Here is a 19,759-nt window from a genome sequence, read left to right as displayed (position 1 = left end):
CGGCCCGGGTTCGATCCTCAGCACCACATACAAAGATGTTGTGTCCGCCGAAAACTAAAAAATAAATATTAAAAAGTTTCTCTCTCTGTCTCTCTCTCTCTCTCTAAAATAAAATAAAAACCTTTTTCTTTCTGATTCCCGCCCCCCCCCCCCAAACTGAGTATTGAATCCAGGGACACTTTATCACTGAGCTACATTCTCGGCTCTATTTTTTATTTTTAGACAGTGTCTTGCCAAGTTACTGAGGCTGGCCTCAAACTTGGTATCCTCCTGTCTCAGCCTATGGGGTAGCTGGATGACACATGTGTCACGCTGCTCTTGGCTTTTTTTTTTTTTTAATGCTAGAGATCCAATCCAGGAATTCATGCATGCTAAGTAGGTAGCTTCAATCTCAACTCCTAAAAATAACCTTGGCATATTGGCTATCAAGCTTTTTAAAAAAAACATACTTGTACTGGTCTATCTACATAGAGTAGTGGTATTTGTTGTCACATTCTTGTACATGCACACAATATAACAATACAATTTGTTTCGTTAGCTCTCAGACCTTATACATATTTACATATAAACACACTTAAGTTGGAATTCTTTTTTGACTTAACATGAAGTATTTTGTAAAGTTGTCCTTTTGATGAAGAATCTACTAAAAAAAAAGAATCTAGTCAGAATCATAGAGTAAAGCTCTTAGTAAGTTCAGGAACAACACAACAACCGTGTTAATTGTTATCTTGTTAGAAATGGAGAGGTTCATGTTGATATGGCTGATGAAAAGTGTTTAATAATTTTTGTTCTTAAATAGTAGAGAGAGAAAAGAGGAAAGATGAGTTACTGGATATCGCAAAGTCAAAACAAGAACGTACAAATTCAGAACTGCGTAATTTGAGACAGGTATGTTCCCAGCTATCTTTCTCTCACTGTTAGGAAGGAAATGTTCATGAACAGACTAAGAAATTGTACACTGGTTAATTTTTTCTATGGCACTTTTGGAATCCTGACTACACTAGCCATACATTTAGCATAGTTGATCGGGTCTTGCTTATGGTAATTTAAAGTCAGCCATACTAACAAATATTAGGGTGAACTTAGGGAGAATAAAGGCAAGCAATGCACAGTTCTCTAGCAAACTATCTGATGTATTAAGGTTTGAAAGTGACAAATTGTAGCCTCCATTTAGCTTCATTGTTATATTTTATATTGATTTATCACTATCTATGGCAGATTTATGTAAAACAACAGAGTGATCTCCAGTTTCTTAATTTCAATGTGGAAAATTCTCAGGAATTAATTCAGATATATGATTCAAAGATTGAGGAATCGAAAGCCCTGACATCCAGGTAATCTTAGCATATGCTGTTACTATGATCTTGGCTTTTATTTCATCATTGGATCAATATTTACTTTGTGTTTACCACAGGCCAGGCCCTACTACCATTCCTCATGTAGTAGGAAATACTATATATGAGCTAAAAGTAATAATAGTCCTAGGTTATGGTGAGACCTGATTTGAGAATTTTAGGCATGATTCTAATTTAGCCACTTGATAAAAGTAAAATCATTAGATCTGATCTGTATTGGGTAGAAGATAGGCCAGAGGTAAACCAGTCCTTCATTCAGTTATTCACTTATTCAGCACCCACAGTGTTCAGGCACTAGGCCAGGAATAGGGAATAGCAAGATGCATAGAACTTAATACTTGCCTCAAGAAGTAACGTCAAAAATGGCATTGGTATCTGCAGTTGGAGCTCAACACTAAGGGTTGGCATATTGGCTCTCAAATTTTTTAAAAAAAAACATATTTGTATTGGTGTATCTACATGGAATAGTGGTATTTGTTGTCACATTCTTGTACATGCACGCAATATAACAATACAATTTGTTTCATTAGCTCTCAGACCTTATACGTATTTACATATAAACACACGCTTAAGTTGGAATTCTTTTTTGACTTAACATTAAGTATTTTGTAAAGTTGTTTAAGGTTATTTTGAGATCCCTGCCCTCAGCCTGATTTTCCTGTTTGCCTTATCAATAGGAGACTACTTTTCTAACTTGTACCCAATTTCTGTAAAATTAAAGTATAAATATATAAAGTTAGCAGGCATAATAACTAAATAATTAAATTTAGTCTGCTTTTTCAAGCAGAAATGTTACAAGAAGCTGTGAAAAGGAAGAGGGAGTAGGGAAGTTCCCCAGATCTGGATTGGATTGACATTGATGGCATCTCCTTTCCCTGGAAGAAAATGTAGTGGGATTAGTAGCTGCAGGAAACGGGTGTAAAATATTGCTACAGGCAGTGTAGCAGGAACTCAGCTGTGCTGCAGCTCTTATTGTGCTTTCCTTCCAGGGCCTCTGTTAGAAGTTATTACCCTGTTGCTCTGTGGCCCAGCTGCTGCCACTGTCAGTAGACACCAGTTCCACCCAGGGTTCTCTTGTGGGCAAAATCCCCTGACATTGTCACTTTTTCCTCTTTGTATGTCAGTGCCACTGAGAGGTACTTGATGAGTTGGGATTACTCCTAAAAAGCATAAAATGGCCTATATGCCCTTTTAAAAGGAAAGAGTTGTGTTTTCTAGGGGATTAGACCAAAACAGATCAGAATACCTGAATACATGTGACATGAGAAATCTTAAAGTAAGGTATGCTAACAGGTTTTGTCACATTTATGTAGTATCCTTGATTTGGTGGGAGTGGGTCATTTATAAAGTAAGTACAGTAGAAGTTAAGGATGAGAAAGGGGAAGTGCTTGTGGCTTGGTGGTCAAAAAGGCTTCCCGGAGGAGATCAGGCTGGAAGTGGGCTCTGCATATCAGACCAGTGGGTCTTATTGGGATTTAGCTCTAATGAGGCATATGAGAAATACTTAGAATAATGATATCAAGTGTTTTATATAACTTTCCTTTTTTGTAATGCCACTATAGCAGAGACATGTGTTTATCAGACCTTGACAATAACCACCTAAAAGTCGATGCTAAGAGGGAGAAAAGTCAGAAGTCACTGGTTAAGGACCCAAAATTTGAGACCACATTGGCTCAGCAAAATAGGCCAGACAAGATTTCTTGTGAGGTATGCAAAGGGAAGAAACTACAGATTAATACTGAATCTGGGGAAAAAAATATAATTGCTTTATCATCTCTGTTTACAAAAGACTTAATGGAGAAACAAAAGTCTTGGTCTCTGGGTGGAAAAATCCAGAGTGAACCCGAAAACAAAATCACATTGTGCAAGATCCATGAAACATCATCAAAAGGTGGTGGAATTAGGTTTCAGAATGAAGAGAAGCAGCTCTGGGAAAGTTCAGCATCTTTACCTGATGAAAAGCAGTGGCATGATGTCAGTGTTTACCTGGGCCTGACCGACTGCTCTGATGCAAAGCCACCTGAAAAGCTGGATGTGGACTGTCATGACTTGATGGAAAAGTCTGAGATGTCATGTGGCCCCAGGAATGAAGGATGTCAGAGTGACAGTGACCTGTATGAATCCAAGTGCTGCCACCCGAGTAACTTCATAATCGAAGCCCCAGGCCACATGTCTGATATGGAGTGGATGAGCATTTTCAAGCCTTCTAAAGTGCAAAGAATTGTTCGCCACAAATCTGTGTGCACTTGTTTAGGAAGTGTCAGTGCAACAAAATATAACTCCTCAGCAAGGTTAGTGATGCTCACATCTATATGCCAGCACATAGTGTGTGTGCCAGAACGTGCAAGTTCAGAGAGCTGCAGTAGCCACCTCGTGCCTCCTGTTAAACCACAGCAGTGTTTGCAAAGGAAATCTTAAGACAGACCACTTACCCCTTGCATAGTCAGTTGAGTGCTCGATTATACAAAGGCTGTATTAGATTTCAGAGAGGAGTTGATCCTGGGGACGGCTCCAGAGGCAAACATTTGGCTTAAAAACAAAACCAGTAATGAGTTGGCCAAATATGTTTTATTAAAATACCGATGGGTGGGTCACTGTGCAGAATGGAATGCTGCTCTGAAGCATTCCTCACCCCTGGATCTATTTGGAATCAACAAGTGTATCCTTCTGTGTCCAGACTGCATTATTTTAACCACATATCACAATTTCTTTTTGCCCTTATCCAGGGTCACTTGGCATATTCCCCATCCAACTGCTTATCCTGGGTCCAGCTTATATCTGTTTTCAACTTTATAGTCCCCCATTTTTTTTAAATCATGTAAGCGAATATTTGTATTTAATAAGCTGATAAAATTTACTAGGTTTTTAGAGATGAAAATGGATTAGATATTAGCAGAGGCTGAATTATTCAGGTTCATCTTTTTAGATTTGCTGAATCTTGTGGTTGAGTGGCACTGTAATGTCTGCTATTTTTAACAAAGCATAGCTCGTAGATTTTAAAATACAGAAAGGATGAAGTTTCTATATTGAGAGTCTTATTTGAATTATTGTATTGATTTTCATTTTATAATTTCTTTCAGGTACTTATTATTTGGAGTGTTCTTTGACCCTTTTAGAAGCTTCAGTCCTTTAAAAATCATATCCTGCCATTTGCAAAAAAAAAAAAATTAACTTGGTTGTTGCATTAAATATCATCTAGTCATATTTGGTTTTTAAAAATCTTTGGGTGGGGCTGGGGATGTGGCTCAAGTGGTAGCGTGCTCGCCTGGCAAGCGCAGGGCGCTGGGTTCAATCCTCAGTACCACATAAAGATATTGTGTCCACCAAAAACTAAAAAATAAATATTAAAAAGTTCTCTCTCTCTCTCTCTCAAAAAAAAAAAAAAAAAATCTTTGGGTGACTGCAAGTAATCATCACTAGGGGACAACGTTCTGTTTGTCACTACTACACAAGAACATTCATGTTAAGGGAAAAGCTTGCGTTGGATAGTTTTGAGAGCATAGAGGAGCAAATTATATATAATTTATATGTTAAACTTAATGTATAAAACAAATTCAAAATCACCTTTCCTTCTAAGGCCCTTTTGACCTGACTGACTTAAAATAATTGAGGTAACTGCTTGTTCTGCCAGTGGAGGCACATGCCAAGGCATCACATGACAGATACGTGACTAAGTGGGAAAGATAATTATGTTTTCCTATTTTTCTGTAGATTACAAGAACTTGTATGTCCACTCTATTATCTAAGTAAAATATTCGCATTTGTGCCCCCATTCCATTTGACAAATAGAGGTTTGCCTGTGGAGAGAGAAGCCATAGGCACCTGCTCTTCCATGTTCCCTAAGACCCAGCAACTGTAGGAGAATCAGCCACTGTGGCACCGTTTCACTTTCACAAAAGCATACAACCATTGACAAACTTGGCCTCGCAAACCAAAAACCTAATGTTTTCACAAGTTTAACCTTACTCTGCATTAATTTTTCCCCTCCCTTTTGGATAATCCTGTCCCTAGAACTAACCTACCTTCCTTCCTTTAGTTTTAGCAGAGTGAATTCAGTGCCTATAGCATGCTTAAGCCCCTGCCCCCCACCACACCACACCCTCTTTGTGGTTTTTTTTTTTTGAGGAGGGAAATTTCCTATTCTGTAGTTACCCTTAACTACAAATATTGTTTTAATTCTTATTTGCAAGAGATGCATTAATTTCCAATATTATACTCAAATTAGAGCTTCTTTATTTAAAAAACATGTTGGGCTGGGGATGTGGCTCAAGTGGTAACGCGCTCGACTGGCATGCACGGGGCGCAGGGTTCGATCCTCAGCACCACATAAAAATAAAATAAAGATGTTGTGTTCACCAAAAACTAAAAAAAAAAAAAAAAAAAAAATTAAAAAATTCTCTCTTTCTCTCTCTCTCTTTGAAAACAACAACAACAACATGTTTTGTCTTCTTGAGATACTTTTAGGTATGATACTGTATGATACATGTAGGGTATTGCTTTAAGATAATCTGTTTCTGTTTGATCTTATTATTCACAGTGAGCTAATTGCCATCCAGCATTCCCACTGTTTGAGTTCTTCAAAGTCTGCCCTAAGAGAGGATGAGACAGAGACCCCTCCTGATAAAAATAATTTATCCAAGGGTTTGTTAATCAACAAAGAAGCAGCTTTGTCCAGCAAAAAGGTTTGTGTTTTGTTTATCAACTCCTAGTTTATTCAAGCAACATTTCTATCCAACATGCTTCAGTTTTTCTGTATTACTCTCACATAATTTTAACCATTCCTCAGTTTTTCAAGTTATAGAACTTTAAGGTTCTTTTTATTTATTATTTATTTTGGGGGGGCAGTACCAGGGATTGGACTCAGGGGCACGCTGGTTGTGTGTATGTTGTCTTCCAGCAGCTGTACTGTAAAGATTCAGAAACTATAGCAGGGATAGATATTTTTTCTTAGTTAGAAGCTATTTAAGTAAAAGGTCTTTCTCCTTTTTAAAAAGATAATTAAGGGCTGGGATTGTGGCTCAGCAGTAGAGCACTCACCTAGCGTGTGTGAGGCCCTGGGTTCAATCCTCAGCACCACATAAAAATAAATAAATAAAGATATTGTGTCCAACTATAGCTAAAAAATAAATATTTAAAAAAAGATAATTAAAATTGGTTTACCATCTGATTTCAGATAATGAATAGGAAAAATAAGCTTTGATTCAGTAAATTTAATTTTGCAAAAGTTTTATTTCCATATTATGATTCTTTACCTACAGAGCCTAGAGGAAGGGGCTGGGGATGTGGCTCAAGCGGTAGTGCACTTGCCTGGCAAGCGTGCGGCCCAGGTTCGATCCTCAGCACCACATACAAACAAAGATGTTGTGCCCGCCGAAAAACTAAAAAAAAATAAATATTAAAAAAAAAAAAAAAAAAAAAAAAAAGAGCCTAGAGGAAGAGGGGAAAAAAAGGAAGATGGAGTTGATGAGAGTAGGAGTTTTATTTTTTTAATATTTATTTTTTAGTTATAGTTGGATACGATATCTTTATTTTATTTATTTTTATGTGGTGCTGAGGATCGAACCTGGGGCCTCGAACGTGCTAGGCGAGCACTCTACCGCTGAGCCACAATCCTAGCCCAAGAGTAGGAGTTTTTGTTTAAAATATGTTCTTCAGGGGGCTGGGTTGTAGCTCAGTGGTAGAGCACTCGCTTGGCATGTGTGAGGCACTGGGTTTGATCCTCAGCACCACATTAATAAATAAACAAAGGTATTGTGTCCATCTACAACTAAAAAAAAATTTTTTTAAATAAAAAATATGTTCTTCAGACTAGAAGCATCATCACCTGAGAACTTGCCAGAAATGCAGTTTTTCAAGCCCACCCAGGACATATTGTTTTATCTCAGTTTTTTCAGGTGTGTGTGTGTGTGTTACTAGGGTTAGAGCCAAGGGGCACTATATTGCTGAGTTACATTCCCAGACGGTTTTTAATTTTTTATTTTGAGACAGGGTCTCCCTAGACTGCTGAGGCTGGCCTCACACTTGGGATTCTCCTGCCTCGAACTGCAGAGTTACTGGGATTATAGGCTCAATTATTATTATTATTATTTTTAAAGAAGATTCAGTCTTTTTTAAAAAAATATCTTTATTTTTATTTGTTTATTTTTATGTGGTGCTGGGGACTGAACTTAGGGCCTCACACATGCAAGGCAATCGCTCTACCACTGAGCTACAACCCCAATCCACAGGCTCAATTATTTTTAAATTAATGGCTTTATACAAGGCTAGAGCCTACAAGTCAGTGTTTTGTCTGGATTATGTGATTAATCAAAATCCAAATTACCCACTTTTTTCTTTAAACATCAGTTGGCTTTAGGCAAAGTGCCCCTTGGGTCTTTTAGGTGTTTAATATATAAATATGTATGTATGTCCATTTTTTTTTTTTTTTGTGATAGTGGGGATTGAACCCTGGGATATTCTACCACTGAGATACCCACCCCTAGCCATTTTTTTTTCTTTTTTTTAAGAGGCCAGGTCATGTTAAGTTTCCCAGAATGACCTCAAACTTGTGATCCTCCTGCCTCAGCCTTCTGAGTCCCTTAAGTTACAGGTGTGTGCCACCATGCCCAGCTTAATTTTGTTGTTGTTGTTGTTTTGTTTGCACAGAACTGGGGATTGAACCCAAGGCTTTATGCATGCTAGGCAAGCACTCTACCACAGAGCCACATCCCCAGCACTTTTTTTTGGAGTGGGGGGAGTGGGGCGGGTACTGGGGACTGAATTTAGGGGTACTCGCCCACTGAGCCACATCCCTAGCCCTATTTGTATTTTATTTAGAGATAGGGTCTGAGTTGCCTAATGCCTCACCATTGCTGAGTCTGGCTTTGAACTTGTAATTCTCCTGTTTTAGCCTCCTGAGCCGCTGGGAATACAGGTGTGCGCTACCCAGCCCAGCCCCAGCACCTTTTAATTAATTAATTTATTTTATTTTAATTTTTTCTGGTACTGTGGATTGAATCAGGGGCCCTTTACCACTAAGTTATTTGTATTATTTACTTAGTTATTTGGGACTGAGGATTGAACTCAGGGGCACTTAACCATTGAGCTACATCCTCAGCCCTTTTTAAATTTTCTTTAGAGACAAGAGTCTCACTGAGTTGCTTAGGGCCTCACTAAGTTGCTGAGGTTAGCTTTGAACTTGAGATCCTCCTACCTCAGCCTCCTGAGCCACTGGGATTGCAGGCATGTGCCATTGCACCCAGCTATTTTTTAAATTTTGAGACAGGGTCTTGATAAGTTGCTGAGAATCATGCTAAGTTGCTGAGGCCTCAAACTTGTTATCCTTCTGCCTTAGCCTCTCGTGTTGTTGGGATTACAGGTGTGTGCCACCACTCCTGGCTTTAGTTTTTATGTTTGAAACAGAGTCTATGTTGCCTGGGCTGGCCACATGGCAAGTTTGAGGCCAGCTTCAGTATCTCAGTGAGATCTTCAGCAACTTAGTAAGACCCTGTCTCAAAATAAAAAAAATAAAAAGGACTGGGGATGTGGCTCAGTGGTAAAGTGTCCCTGGGTTCAGTCCCCAGAACCAAAAAAACTAATCTTTCTGCATCTGCCTCTTCAATAGCTGGGATTATTGGTGTGTCCTACCACACTCCTGCTTTTATTTTTATTTATTTATTTATTTTAGTTGTAGATGGACACAGTATCTTTATTTATTTTTATTTGGTACTGAGGATCGAACCCAGTGCCGCATGCATGTGAAGTAAGCACTCTACCACTGAGCCCCTCTTGCTTTTATTTTTAATTAGTAAATATTTTGTACAGTAGCCACAAACAGCAGCCCCCTTGAAGGATATGAAGCCTTTTTTTAATTTTTATTTTTGTACCAAGGATTGCACTCAGGGGCACTCGCCCACTGAGCCACATCCCCAGCTCTATTTTGTATTTTATTTAGAGACAGGGTCTCACTGAGTTGTTGCGTAGCTCCTCGCCATTGCTGAGGCTGGCTTTGAACTTGCGATCTTCCTGTCTCAGCCTCCCAAGCTGCTGGGATTACAGGTGTGAGCCACTGCATATAGCAGTATGAAACCTTTTGTTTGTATGGTTGCCCTAAGGATCCTTGGAAATAGCCTTTTCCAATGAGAGAGAGAGAGAGAGAGAGTGTGTGTGTGTGTGTGTGTGTGTGTATGTGAATGTGTAAGTGTATGTGTATGTGTGTATGTATACGCTGGAGATGTAATCCAGGTATGCTTAACCACTGAGCCACATCCCCAACCCTATTTATTTTTTTATTTTGAGACAGGGTCTCACTAAGTTGCTGAGGCTTTGAACTTGGGATTCTGCTGCCTCAGCTTCCAAAACCACTGGGATTATAGGTGTTTGCCACTATACCTAGCAAATAAATATTTTAAGCATTAGAAAAATGAAGGCTATAACTGGGCACAGTGGTGCATACCTGTAATCCCAGTGATTTAGGAGGCTGAGGCAGGAAGATTGCAAGTTAAGGCCAGCCTCAGCATCTTAGCTAGGCCTAAGCAATTTAGTGAAGCCCTATCTCAAAATTTAAAAAAGAAAGAAGAGGATACTGGTGTTGTAACTCAATGATAAAGCCTCCTGGGTTCAATCCCCAGTACCAGGTAACAGAGGAAGAAGAGGAAGCAACTGTGCACCTACATTAGGGTTTATCAGATGTTTACATTTTAGGATATTTGCTTTATTTTTCTTTTTGAGGTAATAAAGTAGGAATCCCACCTGCCATTTTCTCCAGGCCCTCCCAGTTAACCACCATTCTGAAGTTGATTACACATTGTTTTTATTCTTTTGCTACATAAAAGTACATACATAGGGGCTGGGGTTGTGGCTCAGAGGAAAAGTGCTTGCCTAGCATGCATGAAGCACTGGGTTCGATCCTCAGCACCACATAAAAATAAAAATGAAGGTATTGTGTCCACCTACAACTAAAAAATAAATGTTAAAAAAGTACATACATAAATATTACATGATGCTATTTCGTGTGTTTTTATTTATTTTATCATTATTTTTGTGGTGTTGAGGATGAAACTCAGAGTCTCGTGTATGCTAGGCTAGTGTCTACCACTGAGTCAGCTCCCCAGCTCCCAAAGTTGAAAAGTAACAAGAATAAATGAAAGCACAGCTTTATGTTCTAAAAGCTTATAGGCCCTTAGTATTGAAGTCCCATATGCAGATATTTGGATCTGCTAATTATGCCTTCAAAAATTTATTTAGGAAAGTAAATTGTAGGGGCTGGGGATGTGGCTCAAGCGGTAGCGCGCTCGCCTGGCATGCGTGCGGCCCGGGTTCTATCCTCAGCACCACGTACAAAGAAAGATGTTGTGTCCGCCAAAAAAATAAATAAATTCATTCTCTCTCTCTCTCTCTCTCTCTCTCTCTCTCTCTCTCTCCCTCTCTCCCTCTCCTCTCTCTCTCTAAAAAAAAAAAAAAAGAAAGTAAATTGTAGCAAAATTCTGTTAAAATCACATTATTTAACAGAGTAGGTTCTAAGAAACAAAAGGAATTTGATTAATATTGATGTCTTACTTTGCAATATCTAATCAAATATTAACAGGTAGCTACAACTTGTGACTAAAAGTTGTGTTTGTAAATATAAACACTTAAAAATATTTCTCAATTTTATGAATGCTCAAACTATTAATCCTTCTAGGAAGACTTCTCACCCACAAGTAAGCTTCAGCGGTTGCTGGCAGAATCTCGGCAGATGGTCACGGATCTGGAGCTGAGCACACTGTTGCCCATCAGCTGTGAGAATTTCGACAGCAGTACCAGAAGTGTGCGTTTCCTTTTCTTAGGGCTACACTGGTAGGATCTGGACACTCCGTGAGCACTGGAGTGCAGGTGTCGCAGGAGTGCAGGTGTCACAGGAGACAGCCTTTCTGTTACTATGAGAGTTCCTTTATGTCTCCGAGGTAGGAAGTTGGCAGCTTGCTTTAAGGAGAAAGGCTCAAATATCTCTTCATCCAAACTGCCTCTGCCTCTTTGTAATTCCTGTTACTTGGACATGTGAGCATGAATTCTTGGGAATAGTTTTTTATGTGTATGATGCTACAGATGAAACCCAGAGCTTGGTGCCAAACACTCTACCACTGAGCTAGAACCCCAACCCACATTCTTGGGGATTTTTAAAAACACAACATTTCAATTTTCAACATTTCAAATATACAAAAATTTCAAATGGGAAAAATAGAATAATAACAGTCACTCACTTTTAACAGTCATTAACTTGTTGCCATTTTTGTTTTATTCTCCCCATCCAAACATGTTTTCTTCTGAAGTGTTTTAGAGCAAATGTAAGACAATGTATTGTTTCACTCATAAATACTTCATAGTTGTCTGTATCAGATATGGACTTTTAGAAACAGCCATAAGATTATTATATTCAACAAAACTAACAGTATCCTTAATATCATCTGTTGACTAAACCATCTTAAGTTTTTCCCATTTGTCTTAAAAATGTCTTTTTTCTCTTTGTTCAAATCAGTATCTACCCAAGGTCCATACTTTGCATTTGGATATGGCCCTTAAAGTCTCTGTAGTGACCAACATTTCCTTTCTTCCCACTTTTCTCTTCCTCCTCTTCCTTCCTTCTTTCTCTTCTGTTTTCCTCTTCCTTTTTCTCCGTCTTTTCTACTTTTTATTTCTTTGGTGCTGAAGATTGAACCCAGGGCCTTGCATATGCTAAGCGTGCTCTGTACCACTGAGCTATACTCTCATCCCTAGCTTTAGTTTTTTAAGGCCATTCATGTGTGGAAGAAACACTGGGTCATTTGTCCTGGAGAGTTACCCACATTTGGAATCTCACTGACTCTCTCTTTGCATTAACACTTTCCTGTGTCCCCCATAATTCCTGAAAACTGGCATTTAGATTAGCAATTTGATGAGACTCTTGATCAATTTGGGGTTTGGAGTTTTTAAAATTTTGGCATTGGTCATTCTATCTGCTTCCTGTTCTGTCACATCAGGAGGGCCCTAATATCTGGTTGTCCATTAAAGGTGTTATGCTTGATGGGTGTGTTTGGGAGTTTGTCAGCCTGAGCTTGAATATTACCAGGTTTCTCTAAAATCACTTAATGATTTTAGCATTCACTGATTATTATTTAGAACACATTACTTCATCGGGAACTTCATAATAGTCATTTTCTAAATCTGTCATTCTTACAGGGAGAATGACATGTTAAATCTTTTTTTTTTTTTTTTGGTACTGGAGCTTGAACCCAGACACACTCTACCACTGAGCTATATTCTCACCCCTTTTAGTTTTTTATTTTGAAACAGGGTTTTACTAAAATTGCTATGGCTTTAGTTGCTGAGGCTGGCCTCAAACTTGTGATTCTTCTGCTTCAGCCTTCTGAGTCTCTGGGATTTCAGGTGTGTGCCACCAAGTCCAGGTCACACGTTAACTTTAACTGTTTATTTTAAGCATAGTAACAGTTCAATGGCAGTGATGTAAGTTACTCTGTAGATTTTATGGCATCATCGTAAATAGCGAAAAGATTGCTGGAAATCAGGATAGTTGCCCAGTTTCCTCATTGTAAAATATGAGCTTAGAACTGGTGCTTTAAGATTCAAGGAACTTTACTTGGGTGTGCTATGTGAATATTTAAAGATATTTGAAAGCCACTGAGTTAAATTCTTTTGTATTCCTGACCCAAAACCAAAATAAACAAAGCAGGTCTTCAAGAATACTGAAAGGCTTTTGTATTAACCCTAGCTGGGGTGCAGCTCAGAGGTGGAGTGTGTGCCTAGCTTGCGTGAGACCCAGGGTTCCATCCCCAACACTGAAAAGAAAGAAAAAAGAACCTTGTTGGAGTATAATGCCATACAATAAAATGAAGACATTTATTAAGAATGTCTTTAATGATTATTTTAGTACTTTAATAAAAAACTGATATAAAAAAACTGGTTTGATAAGTTTGGACAAATGTGTATCCACCCATGCAACCAGTATTCCAATCAAGGTACAGAGCATTTCCATCACCCGAGAGGTCCTTTATGCTCGTTGAAGTGAATCCCTCTTTACCACTGTGTGCAGTTTCTGATCTGATTTTATCATGAGAGACTAGTTTGGCCTATTCCAGAGCTTTGTGAAAGTAGAGCAGTATGGCATGTGCGCTCTCCAGCTTTTTCAGTGTGACTGAGCTTCAGCTAGGCTGTGTATCAGCACTGTGTTCCTTTTTAATTGCTGCATAGTAGTATTCCATTATGTGACTCTTCCACCGATTATTTTTTCTCCTCTTGGTGGGACATTTGTTTCCTCTTTGTGGCTACTATGAGTAAAGCTACTGTGGACATTTTTATACCAGTGTTTTTATGTATGTATATTTTCCTTTTTTGTTAATACCGAGAAGTAGAGTTGCTCGTGATACAATAATGTATATTAGCTGGGCCTGGTGGTACATACCTATTATCCCAGAGACTCCAGAGCCTAAGGCAGGAGGGTGGCTTGGAGGTCAGCCTCTCCATTGTGGCAAGATCCTGTCTCAAAATAAAAAATAAAAAGGGCTGGGATGTAGCCCAGTGGTAGAGCACCCCTGGGTACCAAAAACATTCTTTTTAAATAAAATGGTCAACCTCACAGAAGCAGAAGGTGGAATGGTAGTTATCAGGGACTAGAGGGGTGGAGGAAAAGGGGAAATGTTGGCCAGAAGATACAAACTTTCAGTCAGTGGAGGAATAAGTTCAAGAGATCTATTATACCACATAGTGAGCATAATTAATAACAATGTATTATACACTTGAAATTTCTGAGAGAGTAGATTTTTTTTAAATGATAAGTACATGAGGTTGATTTGGTCCTTCCAAAATGTATACATATTTCAGAACATCACAACACAAATATATACAGTTTTTGTCAATTTAAGTAAAAATAAATCCTCACTTTTCTTTGTGGTACTGGGGATTGAAACCAAGGTCCCAGGCATGTACTGTACCACTGAGCTATTCTCCTAGCCCTAGAAACATTTAAATAAAAGTTAGATATGTGCTACTCAGAGGACTGAGGGTTGAGGCAGGAGAATCACAAATTCCTGGTGAGCCTAGACAACTTAATGAGACCCTGTTTTTAAAAAAAGAAAAAAAGGCTGGGGATGTTCCTCAGGGGTACAGCACTTGCCTAGTATGTATGATGCCCAGGATTGATCCCCAATACCCGCCCCCATACAAGGTATGTTACAAAATAGCAGTTTTATACATGTTAAATGGCTATGAAATACTTAATTACCACAGTACGTATAGTGGGGACCTGAGTCTGCTTGTAGATTGGCTTGTTGAGAAGTGGTGCAGGGCTGTTGCTGGGTGGAAAGTTGTAGCAGCAGTTGGAACTGTGTGTGACTCACAACATGGGCTGGGGAATGTTTCATGGTGAGTGTGTCTTGAGTAGTCCCATCATGGCCCAGTTCACCTGGGACAATGTGCCTAGTGTTCCTTGTGGACAAAATCGTACATAAATGCAAACTTCACATTAAGCCCACATTGTCCACTAACATACCAGATTGTTGTAACCCACTCTTGTTTTCAAAGCAAGTGTTACAACAGGCCTGTCTTTCAGGCTCTGGCTCCAGGCTCTTCTTGTAACCTCTTTTTTAGGGTTTGCTATAATTTAGATCCGAATGTCCCGCAAAGGCCTTGTGCTAAAGGTTTACTGCCCAGTTCATGTTGCTATTAGGAGGTAGTGAATCTTTTAGGAGGCTGGGCCTAGTAGAAAGGGGAGCGGTCATTGGGGCATGCCCGCAAAGAGAATATTGGGACCCCATCCCTCCTCTTTCTCATTCACTGCGGCCTTGGATGGATGGACTTCCTCTGCTGTTTGCTCCCTCCATGACATGCTGCCTTGCACAGGTCCAAAAACTATGGATTCACCTGATCTGGATCAAAATTGAGAGTCAAAACAAACCTTTCCTCTTTTTAAAAGTTGATAATCTCAGGTATTTTGTTATAGTAATAAAAAAGCTAACACATTCCTGTCTAAGATAGGAATAAACTCCCTCATTTTGGTCTTCATAATGTGGATCTGTGTGTGTGTGTGTGTGTGTGTGTGTATTTCCATCAGAGTACACATCATGGTACATAATGATTGATTACATGCTACTGAGGATGCTTGGTAACTACCTTGAATGGAACTGATAGGAAAAAAGGCAAGACTGTGACCTTAGGTATAGATTGAAAAAAAATGCTAAAGCTATTTGAAATTAGTGCAAGCTTAGCTTCAGAGAATTTTTGAATCATGCCTGTAATCCCAGCTACTCAGGAGGCTGAGGCAAGAGGATTGAGGCCAGCCTTGGTAACTTAGCAAGACCTTCAGCAACTTAGTGAGACTTTGCCTCAAAATAAAAAGGGCTGGGAATGTAGCTCAGTCATAAAGCATCCCTGGGTTCAATCCCTAGTGCCTTTCTACCCCAGCTCCCAGAATTTTTCTCAAAAAAAAAAAAAGAATTTTTGAGCTAATTAGACCCAGAAGAAATATCTAATCCAAGATTTTCATTTTACACTGAGGAAAAGGGGCTATATCTCCTTTTGTTCAACGTCCCACATAGAATCAGAAAATCATTTAATTGGAAAAAAATATTCTTTCCACTGAATTAGCTGATTGTAGAAATGGATGGGAAAGCATAATTTAAATAGTAGAAGTCTACTTGGCAACACACTTTATGTACTCCTCCCCCATGCCTTTGAACTTGGTACAGATAGAAACAGGAAAAGCAAATATTTTGAAAAAATAAAAATTTTTTCAAGAAGGAAGCAGGGTAAAGTTCTGAGCACCCTGTGTCACCAAGGCGTTGCCGTCTGTAGCTCAAGACAAGAGTGGTGATTCAGAGCTGTGAAACAGGCTTTCTCCGACATCTCTGGGGAGCCCAAAATGATTTGGCCCTCCTGGTAGGGAAATGGCAGGGTTTTCTAAAAGCTAAAAAGAACTGAGCCTTTGACAAAGCAATGTCACTTGGGAATCTCTCCTACAGACACTTCTGCATGGGCATAAATGGCATAAGTACAGATTTTCATTGCAGTGTTGCTTTATAAAAAAGACAAGCTGCAGCCCAGTTGTCCAGCAAGAGAGAGGTGAGCAGTGCACATCCACACCCTGGGACCCTGCTTAGCTATGAGGCAGGGCAGCTGGGATGCAGGAATAGCTTGTGCTTATCCTGAAAGGCTATACAGGCTAGTGCTACCACCGGGCGTTCCAGCTCTTTCTTTAGGGGTCTTAAATCTTTTTTGTGGCAGGCCGGGAAAGCTTATGGAACCATGGGTCTCTTTTAGCATATTGTGGTTTGTCTGATCATTTTCTTTTTTCAGTGTTGGGGAGGTACCAGGGATTGAACCTAGGGGTGCTCTACCGCGGAGCTATATCCTCAGCCCTTTTTATTTTTGAGACAGGCTCTCACCAAGTTGCCCAGGCTGGCCTCAAACTTGGGATCCTCCTACATAGCTGTGATTATAGGTGTGTGCCACCAGACCCTGCACTTGGTTGTACTTCTTCTATTTCCTAAGGTTTTTTTAAATGCATGTCTACTATATTTGCATATAGTTGTCTTTGTTTTTTTCTAGTTTCTCTATCCTAAGTACTAACTTGGGGATTGTTTTTTAGAACTTAGAAGTCTCAGAAGAGTCAGATCAAAAGAATACCTTTGTCAGTCATTGAAAAAAACAAAGTCAACTTGAATATTCATTGTTATCTTGGGTAAGTCACCTTTGCTTATCTCACCTTATATCTTAGTTAACATTTAATAAGTAACTTGGGATATTGATAATGTGGAGTCAAGGCCATGCATTCGTTTGGCCAGTAATCCTCTTTTTCGCTTGGCCTATTTATACTGTACATACCTTCTAAATTCAGTCAAAGTAAAATGTCAACTACTTGTGAGAGAAATACAGATTAAAAGCTCTTATTCTGAGTACATAAAATTTTAAATCTAAGGAAGTTAATACATAGATCCAGCTTTAAAAATCAGATTCTAAATTAACATTTCAGTCTCTCACCTAGATGGCTCTCTGATAAGAAAAGTGTTTCTGGGGTTTCAGGTTTCATCAGAAAGTGGACAGACCCAGTAAGCACTTTCTTGGTTTGCATCTCCTGTGTCAGACTTTCATGTCAGGTACACAGTTACTTCAGAATTCAGTTTGATACGGCAACGGTATTGCCCATCTCTTCACCGTGAACATAAGAGCTGGAGCTGGGAAGACAGGAAGTTGAGTTGCCCCAGCTCCCTGTTCCTCTCCCTCTTATGCTGCTCTCTTGCTAGGGAGTTTTGTGTTTGTGACACGTCACATGACCTTATGCTGCTGGAACCAGGATGTGTGGTGAATGTCTTCCACCCTGGGAGCTTCAGTGCTGTCTGGTGCTTGCTGGTTTTCACTGTTTGCTCTGTTTCCTCCCCCAGCGCCAGATTTCTCATCTATATGGAGGGCAGAAAGCAGACATCAATGTGACTTCACCTTAGAACAAGAGATGACTGTGATCCTTCACAGGCAGCATTTAACACCAAAGCGGAGCAGAAACTAATTTAAAAGTTTATTTTTTAAAACATCTGTTGTTTTCAGTTAACCATTTTCATGTCTAAGAAATATTTCCATTTGTAAGCAGTGAGGCCTTATTGTATGTACACGGAGTTGGAATTATGCTAAGAAGGAAAAAGGTCTCTGTAAAGGTGCAGACTGTAGCTGGGCACTGAGGACTCTTCACATGGGAGGTCAGGTGAGCGCCTGTGTGTAGATGCCACCTTACCACCTGCTTTCCTAAACCTTGAACATCAGAGTCAGCTCCAGATATATGAGGAATAATTTTCTCTTCTCATACAATTTTAACGCTGGGCTTTGCTGTGTTAACAGACATGAGATGATATGATATAAAATGTTTTTAAGGGAAAATATCACCTTGGAGGCTGACAGGTGAGGTCCATCTGTCCTAAGCCAGCAGAGCCCTGTCTTGTCTGGGTCCGTAACTCAAACAAAAGCTTGCTGGAAAACCAAGTTTCATATGAATTTTTTTTATATTAAAGGATTAAAACACTTCCATTTTAACTTGTAAATTTTATTTTTTAAAGAATATAATGTGTGCTCTGTGTTCCTTCTACGAGAACTGATCAGCTTCAGTCAATAAAAAATATTTTTAATACTAAAAAAAAAAAACTTTTGTTTTTTTAAATTATATAGGAATAAAATAAGGAAGGTGTTATTTTAAACTGAATTGGCAAGTTAATTTCCTTAGGAATGGGAATGTATTTTTTTTTTAATCATTGTAGATATCAAAGTTCTGTTGTACTGGATAAATGCGCCTTTGTTGAAGGTTTCAGTGTTTCTTCGGAGATGATTTTCATGAGAGTGGAAAAGCCGCCCCAGTTAGCCTTTTTAATTAGGGTGCTGAAAAGAGAAGTTGGGCAAGGTTTGGCTGCATTCTTTATAAATACTTGCTTTCTCCCCAGGCTAGTTGTTCAGAATAAGATTGAGAAAGGTGTAGTTGATCCCAAACCAGCGCTTGCCAAGTCGGGTACATAAACTACCCCTGGGGTAGGCTGGCTTCCAATCTGAGAATCAAAATATTAAATTTTTCCCTTTGTATGACAGGTTTGGGATCACACACATCACCCTGCCTACTAGAAAGGGAACACCGACGAGATGCTAATAGGAAAACTTTAGGAAACTAAAGGATTTTTTTTTTTTTGTACCTGAGATTGAACTCATAGGCACTTTACCACTGAGCCATATTCCCAGCCTTATTTTGCATTTATTTAGAGACAAGGTAGCAAGACCGTGTCCCAAAATAAAAAATAAAAAGGGCTGAGATGCAGCTAAGTGGTAGAGTGCTCCTGGGTTCAGTCCCCAGTACCAAAAAAAAAAAAAAAATATATATATATATATATATATATATATATATATATAAATCCTAGCCAGGTATGATGGTACCCACCTGTAATCCCAGCGAATAGGTAGGCCAAGGCAGGAGGATCTTAAGTTCAAGGCTAGCTCCAGCAACTTAGTTGAGACCCTGTATCAAAATATAAAATAAAAAGGGCTGGGAAAGTGGCTCAATGGTAAAGCACTCCTTGGTGCTTAGCACCTCACTTTTGCTGGGGCTGCCCTTGAACTTGGGATCCTCCTGCCTCAGCCTACTGAGCCACTGGGCTTACAGGAGGGCTGTCATTATCATTCTTAAGACCAACAGATCATTTTAAGAGGAGCCACTGAATCATGCTCTGATTTGTCTGCCAGCAATCATCTTGGCATTGGAAAAGTCATTGAAAAAGAATTTGTGAACAGATTTTTAAAACAGAAATAGAAGTACCTCAAAGAAAGAAGTTCTGAATCAAGTTGATCATAAACACTAAGAACAATTTGAGCCAAAAGGTGCCAACAGCTCAGAACCAAGAGGCAGCATGGGATGAGGCTGCCTGGCTGCC

General features: G+C 39.3%; 1 protein-coding gene across 8 annotated transcripts in view; it reads left to right on the top strand.

Moving 5' to 3' along the window:
- The window catches only part of Ccdc62 (coiled-coil domain containing 62), a 41,816-nt gene extending 23,439 nt beyond the window's left edge, over positions 1-18,377 (top strand). For 4 of the 8 annotated variants that reach the window (XM_046446077.2, XM_046446078.2, XM_046446073.2 and 1 more), the window contains 7 exons: positions 800-888; positions 1,219-1,334; positions 2,918-3,646; positions 5,893-6,037; positions 11,017-11,142; positions 16,951-17,043; positions 17,744-18,377. In XM_046446077.2, the coding sequence (XP_046302033.1) occupies positions 800-888; positions 1,219-1,334; positions 2,918-3,646; positions 5,893-6,037; positions 11,017-11,142; positions 16,951-17,004 (1,259 nt within the window). In that variant the 3' untranslated portion in view covers positions 17,005-17,043; positions 17,744-18,377. The remainder of the gene's footprint in view (positions 1-799; positions 889-1,218; positions 1,335-2,917; positions 3,647-5,892; positions 6,038-11,016; positions 11,143-16,950; positions 17,044-17,743) is intronic. The other 4 variants (XM_046446074.2, XM_046446081.2, XM_046446082.2 and 1 more) reach the window with 4 other exon arrangements.
- Positions 18,378-19,759: the final 1,382 nt, after the last annotated feature.

The sequence above is a fragment of the Marmota monax genome, unplaced genomic scaffold, assembly GCF_021218885.2.
Source record: "Marmota monax isolate L192 unplaced genomic scaffold, Marmota_monax_Labrador192_F-V1.1 WCK01_AAM20220418_F8-fsc00092, whole genome shotgun sequence".
In the NCBI taxonomy this organism is placed as follows: domain Eukaryota; kingdom Metazoa; phylum Chordata; class Mammalia; order Rodentia; family Sciuridae; genus Marmota; species Marmota monax.
Note: the sequence above shows the minus strand (reverse complement) of the source record. Positions and strands in the feature narration are given on the sequence as shown.